The sequence below is a fragment of the Drosophila montana genome, unplaced genomic scaffold (genome assembly GCF_035044405.1).
Source record: "Drosophila montana isolate Dmon_TW-CO22-7 unplaced genomic scaffold, ASM3504440v1 contig_3559_1, whole genome shotgun sequence".
Classification (NCBI taxonomy): Eukaryota; Metazoa; Arthropoda; class Insecta; order Diptera; family Drosophilidae; genus Drosophila; species Drosophila montana.
The window spans coordinates 22,693-39,237 of record NW_026998441.1 but is presented as its reverse complement, the minus strand read 5'-3'; the positions used below and the strand labels follow the sequence as shown (position 1 = coordinate 39,237).

The 16,545-nt window shown below is 39.7% G+C and overlaps 1 protein-coding gene across 1 annotated transcript in view; it reads right to left on the bottom strand.

Moving 5' to 3' along the window:
- The window catches only part of LOC135435340 (uncharacterized), a 40,208-nt gene that overhangs the window by 20,625 nt on the left and 3,038 nt on the right, over nt 1–16,545 (bottom strand). Inside the window, exon 3 of the mRNA XM_064692349.1 lies at nt 636–1,275. Coding sequence (XP_064548419.1) covers nt 636–1,275 — 640 coding nt within the window. The remainder of the gene's footprint in view (nt 1–635; nt 1,276–16,545) is intronic.

The window sequence follows — 16,545 nt, the reverse complement described above, 5'->3', positions numbered from 1 at the left end:
GCTATTGTTAAACTCTGAACCCCCGAACCGCACTCTGATAAAAGTTGCTAGACAACAGTAACAGCTTATCATATAGTAATTAAAATAAAAACATGTTAATAAACAGAAAAGAGGAGAATTTTGATACACTATCTACTTATATGAAAAGTTCCTATTGTATACCGTTTTGTTGCTCTATCGCAAACACATTATACGTCGCAGAGGTGAGTAGATAGAAGTAGTTTATTGGTTTTCTCAAGCTATGGACTGAGGACAAGGCTTTGGGGAAGGTTCTGTAAATAGCTATACAGACAACCGTTCCACCCTTGGTGTGTACACCTTGTTGATGTTGGTCGGTATGACTGAAGTCAAACTGTTTAATTTTCCACTGGTTGAAAATATTTAAATTTATCATCCGGTTGTAAGGCAAGCTACATCAGAACGTTGGCACTGGAACACAAATCTAATAGTATTTGTTGTTGTCTACTAGTATTGTGGTTCTACGAAAATTTCAAAGCAATACATTTATGTATACATCCCTTTAAAATACACCGCATATAAATTCTAAATGTTTAAGTTTCAACTCTTGCGATCAGATTGTTCAAAAACTTCCTAATTTTGTGAACGATAAAAATTTAATTGATATATAGCATTACCTCTTTCCCTTATGCCGAGACAATTTTCTTTTTTCGTTAGGAACCCGACTATTTTTACGATGACTTTTTGTATATCCACTTGACTCTATAGGAGTTTTACTATTTTCCATTGATGGGGCAACAGTTTTTAAAACTCGGGCTGAAGATGGTTGACGAGTTTTGCTCCTCCTTTCAATATTAGTAATTATTTGATGTACTTGAGGAGATTTGCTGGAATTTTTCGAGCTCAAGCTATTTTCATTCAATGAAGATTTCACATTTCTGGTTGATATTTCCTTTTTCCTCGCAAGCAATCCTGCAGAATTGCTATAATTATTATTTCGCTTCGAATGATCGATCTTAAATCTCTCAGATTCAGCACGAGTATTAAGGTTAACCAAACGGTATGTTTCTTCTATAAACTCATCTGGCTGTCGAGAAAGTAAAGCGTATTCTGGGAAATCCAAAGATTTTATAGGTGTACTCAATAAACTGAAACGATTGTTTGTTGCCGATGTATAATTAGTTGTTGATTGTCCATTAGAATTTAGGACTTTAAGTGGTGTCGGTTTAATTCCAATTTTACTTTCTTCAGCTTCTTGAAAATGCGGTTTGGAGTCAATAATATTTAATTGGTTGATTGTTGGTTTGATTATTGGATCTGAAAGAACGAAGAGACCATCATAAATATTAATGTTTGTCCCATTATGGGTAAAGCTAAGGAATTAATCAGTAAGAAAATACATTTGCAATTGAGGGTTCATGTAGAGACACAAGTTTATGCAGTTAGTTTTCATGGTTACCATTGGAGGCACATATGTCCGCAGGTAGCTTTTGCTATTCCCTATGTTGTTTTTATTTATTTATAAGGGTATTGGGAGGATCGTTTATTTGTGAGCAGAGCACAGTATGCAACATATACTAAGATGAGTCACGTCCAACTATGCAACTTGATTTTTACAAAATTTAAAACAAAGATGAAATCGGCAGCACTGCATTCTCTCAACTTAAGGCTTTGACTTAAAGATACTGATTTTCTACCGACCCAACCTCAGACATATTTGAAACAAACAACGCTTGCACGCCATTGGCTGGGATAAGTAATTCTCTCCAGTATACATTGTGAAGCAAGTAAGAGGCTCTAGTCAAGAATTCCCGATTAGGGGATCCCTCATCTACCGCTAGCGCTAGCAATCGCAATTGCAATGCTGTTGATAGATTTCAAAGCAGACGCGCATGAATATGTGTGTGTACATGTATACAGAAATTCTTGGAATTTGCGCTAGCTGCTGCTAACACGTGCGCACATAACTTTTGTGTTTCTTAGCCGATCTTAATGATATTTTCGACAGTACATCTTATTGTAGAATAGAATATAGAACATTTGTGTATTCTCAAAAGTCAATTGCAAATAAATTGTGGCTTAAATTGATGGGCAATACAAGTTGGATAATTAACTTGATATATAGCTTTTTGGTGGTAGCGGGGAGGTGGCGATAGGTATAAAATGAAAGATAGTTGATATATATATATACTATTCTAGAAGCTGCATATCCAGTTTGGTGACTCTAGCTCATACTACTTACCAAAATTGCCCAAAAAACAGGATTTCGATATCGATTTTTATCGATTACTATAAAACGGGCCAAGGAATCGAATAACTCGATCTGCGCGGGTATTAGGAGGACCTACAGCTAAAATTTCAAGTCTCTAGCTCTTATGGGTTCTGAGATGCTTGCGTTCATACATACGGACGGACGGACAGACGGATATGGCTAGATCGACTCGGCTATTGATGCTGATCAAGAATATATATACTTTATGGGGTCGGAGATGCTTCCTTCTACCTGTTACATACACTTGCACAAAAACCTTATACCCTTTTTACCCATTTTTAATGAGTTCACGGTATAAATATATATCAGAGTTCGCAAATAACAGTCAACACTTTCGGGTTTTCTTCGTATTTTTATCGGACATGTTATTCCACGAACACTGAACAAAAAAAATTGCTGCCAAAGTGTCTTTTGCATTGTTAATTGTTAAGCTTAATATTTAATAAAAATACCCATGCACATAAACATATATAAACAACCTAGAAATTATTTAATGGGTGTTTTCTAATAGCTTTGAATATATGCATGGACACCTATATAAATAACTTACCTTTTTCTCTCTGTCTCTCTCGCTCTAGCTTTCATTGATATCGTCACATGACAACAAGAAAAGACACTTTTCGCTTCCACTTTGTTCGTTTTGCTCTTCGTATAACACACATTTCTGTGCGACCGACCGAATGTGTCCTGTTAAGATCTTACTGATAGACGTAACAGTGGCATTGCTAAAGCAAAAGCACAAACAGAGTAAACATTTTCTACGAAATAAAGTGTTCGATGGAGAGCAAAACCGAATTTGCTTCGTTTTTTTCTGATTATTCGAGAGCCGACCGCATTGAAAATAAGTGTTGACTGTTATTTGTGTCCTTTGATATATACAATCACGCAGGCTTTACTATCACAAATGATTTACTATACTAAAGTATAGTAAACCTCTTAGAAACTCAGAGATATGCTCAAGGCGACGACTTCAGTATAGTTACTTGATAGATTAAAACAATAAATAGGCAATGCATTTTTATCCATTTAAAGTAGATGTTGAGTGCATAATGCTTTGTGGGTAATTATGTCAATAAAATCAAAACGAAGATCCTACAGATACTGTTCAAGTTCAAGTGTGGTAAGCTAGACAAGTGCGTAGGCAGCTAATCATTTAAAAAACTGATGGGGTATCTTTTTGAGCTGAAAATAGTACATGGAGAGGGCATGCAATCTTTCATACTCTAACGTCTCAGTGAAAGGTGCTTACAAAATATATTTTTTGAGTTCTCTACAATTAGCTATCGTGACTGTTGTTAAAGAGGTTTTATTCGGGAGGTCTCGACTAGGGGGTACCACCCCCACTCAACTCTCTTCTACCAAAACCAAATGCAGCTCGGGCTACAAGCTTGTTTGCTTTAACAGTACTAAATTTATAACTGCATTTTTAAAAAAGGTCCCTCAACTAGACTGGAACCTGTAACCGAAGGCGATACTTGCTACCGCCTCTACTCCCCACAATTCATTTTCAACGTAGAAAAAACGAATAACAGCGCAGAATACAATGCAGTGCTGTTTACAGAATATAAGTGCACTCGTATACCGAAATTCTTCACATGGTCTATAACACACGTATAACACATTTTTATACCCTAACCCATTAAAAATGGTTAAAAAGGGTATATTGTATTTGTGCAAATTTATCTAACAGGCAGAAGGAAGCATCTCCGACACTATAAAGTATATATATTCTTGATCAGCATCAACAGCCAAGTCGATTTAGCCATGTCCGTCTGTCTGTCTTAGGTCCTCCTAGTGTCCGCGCAGAACGAGTTTGTTTCCGATATTCGATAACTTGCCCCATTTCCAAGTAATCAATAAAAATCGATATCGATATCCCGTTTTTAAGCAGTTTTGGTAAATAATAAGAGCTAATAATAAGAGCTTCTAGAATAGTATATATATATATCAAGTATCTTTAATTTTTAGCTATCGCCACCTCCCCGCTACCACCACAAAGCTATAACTAAAGTTAATAAACCAACTTGCATTACCCACCAATTTAAGCCGCAATATTAATGGAATTGACTTTTTTAGAACACACAAATATTCTATGGCACAATCAGATGTACTGTACAAAATTTCATTAAGATCGGCAAAGTTAATAAAGCAAATGTATTTTGGTTGGCCGCGTGTTTGCGGCAGCTAGAAAAAATTTCAAGAATTTCTGTATACATGTACACACATATTCATGCGCGCCTTCTTTGTATTCTATCAACAACTTGGTAATTCCGATTGTATTGTTTTCTGTGCTGCTATTTTACACCGTTTTTTTTTCTAGTAGGGCGGTTGCAAGTAGTGCGGTTTATTACGAGCTCGAGACCTATCGAGGAGACACTTTTGATGCGAAGAGGACCCTTTTTCTAAGTTCGAGTTCTGGCTCCTCTGACAAGCAAGAAGCCGGCCAGTCCAATTTATTTCCACAAAGAAATTTTGGGCCATTCAACCAGAGTCTCGACTGACCAAATTAACTTGGTGTCGATCCTCTAGGAAGTATGTCTGCCTGACGTAAGTTAACTCTTAAATTGCTGTAACCCTATTAGCTAGAAACACACTGAATACGCATGGCACGGTCATTATTCATGAAAGAAATACAGGCGACTCCGACCAGCAGTACAATTTACCATCGAAAAGGTCTATTCCACACCTGAGATTAGATAATAAGACGGAACCACAGAGTTCTTGCCTTGGAAATGAAATTGATTTTTTAGAGGAGCCACACGCGACCTGGAGCAAAATAGCTGACTACTGGCTGGATGTCGTCGAGAAGGGACTTAAACACAGACCCCATCCGCATCGATGCTGGTGTCTCAGAAGCCGTGAACTTCTAAATCTGCTGCAGGTGTTGACACGAGACCATGAAATTTAAGAAACTGTGCTTTCTCAAAACTGCAAATATTATGCCAAGCTGATGCTAATGATAATGATGGGCGACTGGGAACGTACAAAAATTGAATAACAAGACCAGCCATCAATAGTACATTTAATGAACATCCTGACGAGTTATCTGCTGAGCCGTCGAAATCGACTTGCAACTTTGTCGTTCAACTGTCCTCTTAAAAGACACAGTGGTGAGGGAAAAATAATTATGAAAGATTCCGGAGCGCCAGGCATGTCTCAGATTCATGTTTTACTCTAAAAAATTGTAATTTTGACCACGGTCAGGAACCGGATGAAGGCTTGTTGGTATGACTTCCCAAAAATTCGAAACTTCGGTTGAAGGGTAAACACACCGAATACTGACCACTAGCCAATTTGATATTAGTCTTAACGAAAGGCTCTTCACAATTACTTTCTTCCTTTGACATGGTAGGTGTAGTTTCAATGCAGGTTTCCATATCCCATAATCGTTTGCCTAGTATGCTTCGCAATCAACGTGGAACCACCCAAACGCGGTCCACCTCTTGAAACTACCCAACCAAACCTTGTCTTCTGAACATATAGTAGCCCTGAAAGAAGTTGTATCTGGCCACATTGCAAGTCCATGCGTTGTGGTTTAAATAAAGAAGGAACTCTAAGTCGTATTTTGTGGGGAATATTCCAATTTGTACTTTTGATAGTAAAACATGTTGAGTACTCAAAGACGTGAGACTGTTACGTAATCGTGACCGTATTTCATTCTGTGGCAAAATGAGAATCTTCAAGACTAGAGAGAACGATTGAAAAGTTGTACTTCTTTAACTGAAGGTGGTGACCATGGCGAGTTGCTATCAGATTAAATTGAGAACCGGATTACAAAAGGCCACGAAAAGGAGCGATTTTTGACGAACAGCAATACAGCATCACTGCTAAAATACAGGACAACAAGAGAGGAGGTAGATGGCGAAGACTTAGAAAAGAGGCATGGATAATTGACGATGAATCAGCAGGCGTAGTCGGCTGGCTTCGCTCCTCAGGTCCGACGGCATCCAGAGCTGCATGATATCAATTGATGACCCATCTTGAGACAATTCAAGCACAATGCAGGTTATTTTGCTTCCCTAAGCCGTTATGCAGGGTGAAGTTTTCAAGCAGAGAACAATTATATATCCCGTGACCAGGGCTGACACAAAAAACGCAGACAGGCGCATCGTGGTTAGCTTAGGTAAATGACGATCTACTTATGTTAATTGTTTTAGTTTTCACCACCTGATGCCAAGATCTTTAAGAAAATTCCTTGGGGAGGTGTTTCACGTTTTTGCGGAAATTTGTAAGTTCGAAGTATTATGTTTCGTTAAAGCAGCCTTAAACTTTTTCTCAAAGCTCTTTATAAAATTGTAGTATAGATGTGTTATGTTTATCATCCGGTTAACTTCAAACTCATTTCCAAATATCCTAGAGAAAATTAATTTAATATATAGTTCACACTTTTAGTCAAATTCAACATTGTTGGAATTAAATGTAGGTCAAAAGTTAAATGAATGAAGGTTTATTTTGCGATTGATTTGTTTCAAAACTTTTAGGGCAGTACGACTACAAACTTATTTTCAAATATCAATTGTTGCGCTATCAAACCTTTTCAATACCATTAACACTAGAAATAATCAAACATTTGTTTTCAATTTTTTTGTATATTTCTTACAATAACAAGAAGCAGGAAGACTCGATTTAGTCTTTGCTATTTTATCAAATTATAATTGTTTTTGCAGAGGCAATCGAACCCGAATTAGTGCGTGCCACTTGCAGCAAAAGCGACAATAAAATTATTAGAGCAATGGAAGTGGCCGATCTATGCCAAATTTACGAAACGAAAGCACTTAACTTACTTGTTGCGCAGCATCGAGGCCTTAGCATAAGTTAATGCTAGGGAAATAAATGCTCGGAACAGCGAAGAGCACCATGTGAATATAAACAATGATAAGAGATATTGTAAGCAGATGCCCCACTCTTATCAGTCGCCAGGACGCTTCAGCTGTTTTGGCTGCGTGACCAGACAATCAATATTAAATATAATTTGGGCGGTAACTTTCGCAATTCTGCTAAGGTTCGAAGCTAAGTACTTGAACCGAGTAAGGTTGAAGAAATGTGCCCTAGAAAACTACGGTACAGCAACAATAACATCACACAACCGTTGACTGGGGAAATGGTTTGTGTTCCTTTCTCGTCTATTCTATTAGCATACAGCTCATCAGCTATCTGCAGTGTTGACAATTTAACTTTTCTACCGAACATCTGCTTCTTGACGAATGTTTTACATTATTCTTTACCTATCTTGAGGAGCTACGTTCAATTTCAAGTCTCTAGCTCTTATACGTTCTGGGATCGACGCGTACATACATACGATCTTCTTGTCACCGCCTTATACATCACAGCCATGACATAAATTATCATTAATTGAGAAAACTGAACTAAAAAAGCAGCGAATACATGGAGCACGGCGTACGGTACAACCGGAATTGCAATTCTATTTGTGTGTATGTATGTGCGTGTGTATACGCACAGGTTTACAAAAATTGCCTACTGCGGATATTTCTTAGCGGATCTTAAAAGATTCAGCAGTATATTTTATTGTATATTCTTACGTTACACACCAATTTTGTTATTTATTTGATTTATAGCTATGGGGCGGTTAAAGATACTTGATCCTTATATATTGGTGACCTTAGCTCTTGAAACCTAAGAAATATGCTCAAAAACAGGATTTCGATATCGATTTTATTCAATTGCTTAGAAACGGCGAAAGTGAGCGATAATAGTTAACAAATTTGTACTGCGCGGGCACTAGAAAGATCGACTTGGCTATTGATTCTGACGAAGAATACTACATATATGGGGTCGAAGATGCTTCCTTCTGACTACATACCTATTTTACGGGTTCAGGATATAAAATGTGTTCGGTTCACCTAAAAATCAGAAGGTACAGCAGATACTTAAAAAAATGCCGATATCAATGATCGGAGCACGATGCGCATGGAGCACGATAAGCTAGTGGGTCTCTGTCCAATCGGGGACACGGGACTGGGATGGTTCTAAGCCCTCCAGAACCAGCCACACCAACTTGCATTACCCACCAATTTAAGCCACAATATTAATGGAATTGACTTTTTTAGAACACACAAATATTCTGTGGCACAATCAGATGTACTGTACAAAATTTCATTAAGATCGGCAAAGTTAATAAAGCAAATGTATTTTGGTTGGCCGCGTGTTTGCGGCAGCTAGAAAAAATTTCAAGAATTTCTGTATACATGTACACACATATTCATGCGCGCCTTCTTTGTATTCTATCAACAACGTGAAAGATAGTGAACTGTAAGACCTCGTTTTGGAACACATGGCATGCTGTAAATATTCTGCAAAGAAATGTCGCACACCCTGACTCATCATCAGATGAGCTAAAACTCGTTGAGTGAGTCATTACGATTTTGCCAGAGCTCACGCTTTCAGCTGTGGACTGATCTTGAAATGCCCCACTGAGCGAGTTCTTTTTGGAAGGAAAGTAAGAGGCCGTCAACTGGTTAAATGCATAGAATCCCAAAAAGATTCTGAAGCTCATATAGGTGTGCATTCGACACCAATTTTTTCATCATCCTGGAACCCTGGATGAACATTTTCAGGAATGGGGATGACCTACTAGTAGCTTGGTTAAATTTGCACATGTAGGCAGCCCAGTAGGCATAGCTCTTACTATATGGCCCATAATCAACGGTCGCAGACTGCGAGTCCCAGAATTTGGATCTTGTTGGTGAGCAGCTTTGCAACTACTTCCTCTTTACTAACAATATGAAATGCATTATAGGTAGCGACCCTTCCATTGGAACAAAAAATCGAAAAGAGATACTAGGCTCAAACTTACACAGTAGAGTTTTAAAATGGTTTTAAACGAGTACTCTTTTGCAACCATAAATTCTGCTGTAGATACCACAAAACTTATGGACTTGAGCTGCATATGAGTACCAATTTTCTTGGTCGTTCCACTACTAAAGTTGAACACACACTATTCGGGGATATCAAACTGTTTATGGCGTTCTGTCTAAAAGCAACATCATATAATTTTAAGCTGTATAAGTCAGCGGGCCTGGACAAAATAATTTCGGCCCAACTAATCCATGCAGAGAATATCGCTGTTACATGGCTGAAATAAATTTTCCGCATAGTTTCTCCCCCCAAACAAATTTACGAAACATGGCTACTAAACACCACGTTTATTACCAGCACACTGTCATTAACAATCATCTCTTCTGCAAATATCCATCTTGAAGTAAAATTTCCTTTTGGATTTGTCAGATTCTTCTTCTTCTTACAGCAAAGACCTAAGCGCATTAAAGACTCAATGCGTAGCTCGAGGTGGACGTTAGTCATCTTTGTTTCTCTGATAATCAAGAGGTAGCATAATCCACTACGGCATCACAATGAACCAATCTTGGTCTGAGTGAATTGAGAACAAATGGCCAGTGCTTACTGCATAAACCTAACCTTATCTTAAAATAGTAATCCAAACCATTAGGCTAGAATACTGCCATTAATACTAGAATACTCCAATCAGTCGACTGAATAGCGAAGTTGACTAACCGTCAGCAGAGGGGAGATCATCGGTATAGTGAAATACACCATGAACATGTGAATGCCAGAACTGTGTGCTATCGTTGTTGCCACCCAATATCCTAAAAGTGACCTTGAAGGCGGTATAGAATCGCGATCAAGCAAGAAATTTGTGCTGTACATATGCCAAGAACAAACAGGCTGCAACGAGGGTGAAGGGACTAGCTAGCAGAAATTCATTGACTTCTTCCATTGTAAAGATATTTTCGCGTTTGTCCCATTGTAGCGCTCTTTTATCTCAAGTAAGGTGCACTGCATCGCTTGCACTCTCACACCAAGCTGCCTGCGTTGTACCGCAATGAATAAATCAGGCTATTTGACTCTTAGAATTTAAATGCTCAAGTATTCTATAACCACTAATATGAGTAGAGGTAAATCATTATCCGTGGAAGCAAAGGAGAAAATTGAAGCTTATAAGGATGCAGATCTCTCAATAAGTAAAATTGCCAAATAATACTTAGAAGCCGAAAAGTCATATCCAGTCAGGGTATGGTAAAAATAATAAAGGCGGTAATAATCGACTGATTTCCAATGCGGATAAAAGAGCTATTTTGAGAGAAGCGTCCAACTCCCATGACTCAGCCACAAAGATCAAGGCAAATGTTGACGTTACAGCAAGCTTATCAACCATCCACATTTAAAGAGACTCAAATAAACGAAAAATCCGCCTCTTAACGTAGCTCGAAAGAAAATGCGATTAAATTTTGCACGAGCGCACATGACGTGGAATTCTGATTGGCGTTATGTTGTCTTTTCGGATGAAAACAAATTTAATTTGGAAGACCCAGATGTGAACAACTACTACTTCCATGATCTACGTAAGGAAGAACACCAGTTGGATCGGGTTAATAGTCGAGTCGGGGGCGTGATGGTGTGGGGAGCCATCTCCTATTATGGGACATGCATTATTATTAAATGTAGATTATTCAAATAAATTATTATTATTGAAATAATTATTAAATGTAAAAGTTTTGAAATAATGACTTAAAAGTTTAAAAAAATTGAAAAAAAGTTGGATGATAAGCTGATGACCAAAGTTGAACTGCTTTTTTATTTGTTATTTTTCAAAACACTTTTTAAAAAAAAATATATCAATATATAAGAATAACCATTTTTGTTTTATTATCAGAGAATTGAATAGACTTTCCACGTAAATTTTTTTTAAAATTTTAGCTTTTTCGGTTTGGGTTAAATTGAGCCTAATCCACTGACGACAGGGGGTGTGCTAACCTGATGACGCGCAATGTAATAGCAAAAACTACAAAATAGATACCAGATACTTCATTACGACATCCAAAAAAAAAAAAAAAAAAACAAGTGGGACAACGTGATTCGGCGCTGATGGCCTGCAGGTAAAAAACATGCAGCTTGGTTTGAGGACTTAGTAGCCAGTCAAGCTTTTCAAGCCTTCTTAAGCATTCTGCTCTCGCTGCTGCGATGTGGGACCCCATATGAGCCTTCGGGTCAAGTGGACGCCCAAGTAGCAAAATGAGCTGGTGTGCTCAATGGTTCCTCCATCGAATCGTAGCCCCTGGCAACTGTCTGGGCACAGCGTGAAAGTGACGCAAGCGGACTTGGCACAGCGACGTTCCAGTTAGCTGTCCAACTTATGGGGAGGTCTATCGTGTACAGCGTGTACAGCATCGGTCGGATGCTGCCTTGTGGGACACCTACTTTAATGCCTTTTATAGCCGACCTTTGGTCTTTAACGGCCACGTTGAAGGTGGGTTCTACCAGAAATGAGTTCAGGATGCTTAAATATGGCGCAGGGATTAGGGCTTTGATTTTGGATAGAAGGCCATCGTGCCAGACCTTGTCAAACGCCTGTGTGACGTCGAGAAACACCCCGACTCAGTATTGCTTCTGCTCAAAAGCCTCCAGTAAACTCGTCGAGCTCCAGAAGTCGACTTAGCAGGAGTCACTCAAAGACTTTCGAAAGCGTCGGCAGCAGGCTTATAGGGCGGTAAGATTCGAGCTGTGTTAGCGGCTTACCGGGCTTTGGCGATCATGATAATTTTTGCACGATTCCATTGCTTCGGGAAGTTACCAAGACTGAGCATAAAGTTGAAAATTATTAATTATGGGAGTGCCTTGGCTGCTCTGTTGTCCTTTTCGCATCCAGGTGTCTTCTGCAGCCATCTGAGAGCCATCGGTAGTGGCGCATTAAATGATTCAGCCACTTTACGGGGCTGTGCGACATCTGCGAAATGGAAGGGCGTGAAGGTCGCCTCCATGTGGTCAGCGATCACATAGGCCTTCTCCTCGTCCGATCGGAGCCATAGTCCAGAGTGATCCATGATCAGGGAGGTAAAAATGGTTTGCCTTTTAATGCTTCTAATGAGCTTCCACACTGAAAATATGTTGTTGCCGTCATGTCCAGCTGCTTCCAAATCTCTTAATGAGTGGCTCGTTATTGACTCTGCTACGCGGGGCAAATATTCGGACAACGAGGTGCCCTTTGTCTGCAAATTGCGATGGGATCTCGTGGTGGATGTGTCTTAGCACTAAGCGGTATGGCCGGTCCTCTGTCAGCTGGTGGTGGTGGAACACGCAACTGCTCTCGCGAAGGTGCCTTGCCACCTCTCGGTAATCGTCCGAGTTGCGGCATTGGATGATGCAGTCGCCAGAGTTGAGCGCTCTTACGGTGTAGGTGTTCGCGCCTACGAACAGAAACTGGCAAAGCTAACGATGCCTGGCACAGTAATTCTGGGCACCTTAGAGGAAGAGCGCTCATTGGGGGGCGCCGTCTGGGTAAGTTGCAGGTGCGTGGCATGCTTCTGTTTCGGCGTTCGTTGCCGGCTAGCCTTTGCGAGTGCAGAGTATGCGGTGGTCTATCATCTTCATCTACACCATTAGCGACGTTGTTGTTGGCAGAGAATACCAACTTCATTTTTTTTAGCGGCGCCCTTTTTGGGCTTGAACGGTTCTTTTATAAACCTGGATGCAGTCTTGCTCAAAAGGGCATGGTGGTCCGGGCTTGGAGCACATACGCACACACTACGGCTGAATTTAGGCAATCAGCTGAGCGCAGTTTGAGCTTAGCTAAAGCTTGGTCTCGCTCGCACGCGGTTGCACTTTTGTAAAATAAACAACAATTTTATTTTAAATGATTATATTCTTTGGCTGCCAATTCTAATTTTTCGAGCTCTAAGGGCGCGGATTGTTTATTAAGCCCTGGGGTGGACTTAGTTAGTGTCACTGTCACTGTTAGTGTTCGCTTTTTGCCTGTGATGCACTGAACATACACACACACAGGAATGCACAAAAACATGACCGATCTCCGCGGAAGTTCAATGCGACTTGGGCGGACATCTGGATCACCGCCTGCATGTAATTTGAGCTGGCCACCGGTGATTTTCTGTTTGACCCGCATTACAGCAATGAGGATCTTTTAGCACACATAGTCGAGCTGCTTGGTTCCATTCCACGACAAATTGTGTTCCAGAGCACGTATGCACAGCAGACGTTCAATCGAAATGGTGAACTGCGCAACATAACCGGGCTAAAGCCCTGAGGATGGATGTGCTGGTATAGACGTATAAAGCGTGCTGCTGAGGTATGTGGAGTTCGATCCGGCCAAGCGTTCCACAGCTGCAGAGTGTTTGCAGCATCCGTGGTTTAGATAAGATACGATACACCACCTCCGCACCGCCCACTCTAAACCCGAATGCTGTTAATACCTTGTCCAGTGCACGTACAGCGCCCGTAACACCAACACAAAAGCACCGTGTAGACGCTTGCCGAGCGTGTGCGCCTGCTTTGCCTCTGGCCAGGTGCTGTTGCGAAACGACCGCCTGGCGCTGCTCAGCTGCATTCGTTGGCCATCACGTGGCAACATACGCAATAACAACTTTTACTTTAGCTATCACTAAATTACAATAACAAAATCAACTGTTAATGCTCTACTCTTCACAGACACACATAATACACACCTTACACACGCTTAAACCACCCTGTTACCTCAAACTAAAATGTTAATACGAAATCAGATTTAGTTGTTAAAGCATATGCATCTAATTTATTTTCTTGTGCTTTACACTGATTAGTTAATTTTTCCTTTGATAAAATTTTATCCCGACAAGAGGATACTCTTAATCCTCTTCTACCAACATTAAAAGCAGCTCGCGCTACAAGCTCGTTTGCTTTTGCAGTAATATAAATAAATTTAAAAAAAAAACCGTTCCTTCAATAGAACTTGTAACAAACCACACTACTTGCCACCGTTTCTACTCAACATCCATACCAACTATTCATCTCGATCTATATATAAAACTGTTTGTCCCAACTGACTGACTGACTGACTGACTGACTGACTTATTGGCTGGCTGATTGGTATTCAACTGAGAGCCCATACCGTAAAAGCTAGGAAATTGAAATTTTCACTGTAGTTACCTTATGTGATGAAGGTGCCGTTAAGATGGGGTTTCGTGAAAAACGTTTGTATGAAAATTGTTGTTTACCTTCCGATCGTCCTTAAACTCATTTTCAAAGATCTTTCTTCAACTTCATTTGATGGGTGTTTCACAGTTTTCGGAATATATATCCCCTTGGGGAAATGGGGGTCAAAGATTTTGTTGGTGTCAGTTACCGCTCAAATTAATTTCCAAGGATCTATATGATCATTTGAGATATTTTCCCATTTTTCGCAAAATCAAAGGTTCCTCGGTAAAAATTGCAAAGATTTGTTGGTGAAGTTTTAAGTTTCAAGCTTCAAACTTATTTTCAAGCTCTATATATGATTCAATGATTTTGGAAATTTCACCCGCAACAGTGGTATATTGGCCGAAAACGTTTGTAGGAAAGTTTTTTGTTTACCGTCCGATCGGTTTCAAACTCATTTTCACAGATCTTTGAGAAAATTTATTGTATAGGGACCACGGGCAAGTCGAAAGGTATACCCGCTATTAATGAATAAAATAAAACATACACCCAGCACAGAAAACAATACAATCGCAATTGCAATGCTGTTGATAGAATTCAATAAAGACGCGCATGAATGAGTGTGTGTATATGTATACAAAAATTCTTGCAATTTGCCAATTGCATTAAAATTGTGACCTCAATTAGTGGGTAGTTCCAAATGATTAATTTACCTGGTTTATAGCTATGTGGTGGTAACGGGGAGGGGGCGATAGCTATAAAATGAAATATACATGATATATATATATATACTATTCAAGAAACTGCATGTCAATATTGGTGCTCTAACTCTAAAAAGATTTGCTAAAAAAAAAACAGGATTTCAACATCGATTTTTATCGATTACTTGGAAACGGGGTAAGTTTTCGATTTTTAAAAACAGACTCGTACTGCGCGGACACTATTAGGACCTACCAAAATTTCAAGTCTCTAGCTCTCATAGGTTCTAAGATCCTTGCTTTCATACATCAAAACTCGTAAACATTTTGAAATAAACAATGTAGAACCAAATATATGACTAACTTGGAAATTGCCAAAAACATTTCTAGACCAAAATTGCATAGATTGAGAAATAATAATAGCGGTAAACAATATTGTAAAAGCATTTGACACCTCTGTCCATCTGGGGACAATTTTATTTACCAACACAAAAATAGATTACACATTTCGTTAATAATAATGAAACTAAATTGGAACTATTGTCTTATATTTACAATACATCATATAATCCGTGTTTTTATCATATATCAGAATCACTACTGAAGGACTGAACAACCATGTTGCTGACACAGGAACACTTGACACCGAGTCTCACTTAGACCGTCGGTAAAAACTCATATTGTACAACTGCAGCCAGCAGCATTAAAAACAGATATCGCACATGAGGTCGCTTAAGATTCTAAGAGTGACCTACGCTAAGAAATATCATGTTAAAATAATAAGTAGCAAGGGTGAGAAAGATACCCTAGTTAAAAGCAATAGTTTATGACCACTGCTGCCGAAATTGCATCGTCAGCAGACCTAAAATAAGACACTCTGTTAGTAAATAAGACTTAGGATTCGTAAGAATAAACCAGTATCTTACAAGTACTCACAGTGAATAGACTCGTTCACATTTTGGTCCTTCGAGCAGAGCCAGCACTACGGCATGCTTGTTTATAAAGGCCTTCGAGGAGTGCCGAAAACCGGAACGCCGAACCACTAGAAGTTCGAGCGGGGCAGCACGCCGACCAGCAAAATGTTCGAGCGAACAGCAAGATCTTCAAGCAGCGCAGGAATAACAGAGGGGTATTCTGCGCCCAGACATACAAACACCGCGCGCTGCACCGCCTGAAAGACAAGAAGCATCACGGCGTGCAAAAAGAGGTAGGGTCTGAGCATCTGAACGACGCTTACTTCCGTGGTCTAAAGGACAAGAAGTCTAGCAAAGCCATCATCTTTTCGACCATTGAGGAATATGGAGCAAGGCAACCGGCGGCCAGAGCAGCAGCAGCAGCGCGAAAGACCGAGGGAAGAACCTAGTAGCAATATCCATTGCTAAGGCCGAAAAAGACGAGGAGTCGAGAGACCAGACTGCAAAAGGAGATCGACAGAACCCTGCTGAAGGTGATCAAGGACCATCCAGAGGGCAAACTCTTCAAGAAGGGTAGTGGGAGCACTACCCACACCGTCTGCGCTTCTAAACTTTAGGCCCAAGCAAAAACTTCACGTTAAGGATTTTTAAATACTTTCATAACAAATAATTTTGTAAAGCACATAAACAATAAAATAAGAGATCGCTTTTTGGCGCACCCATGCGAAAACAGCGGCAAGATCGCCTTGCAATGACAAAAAAA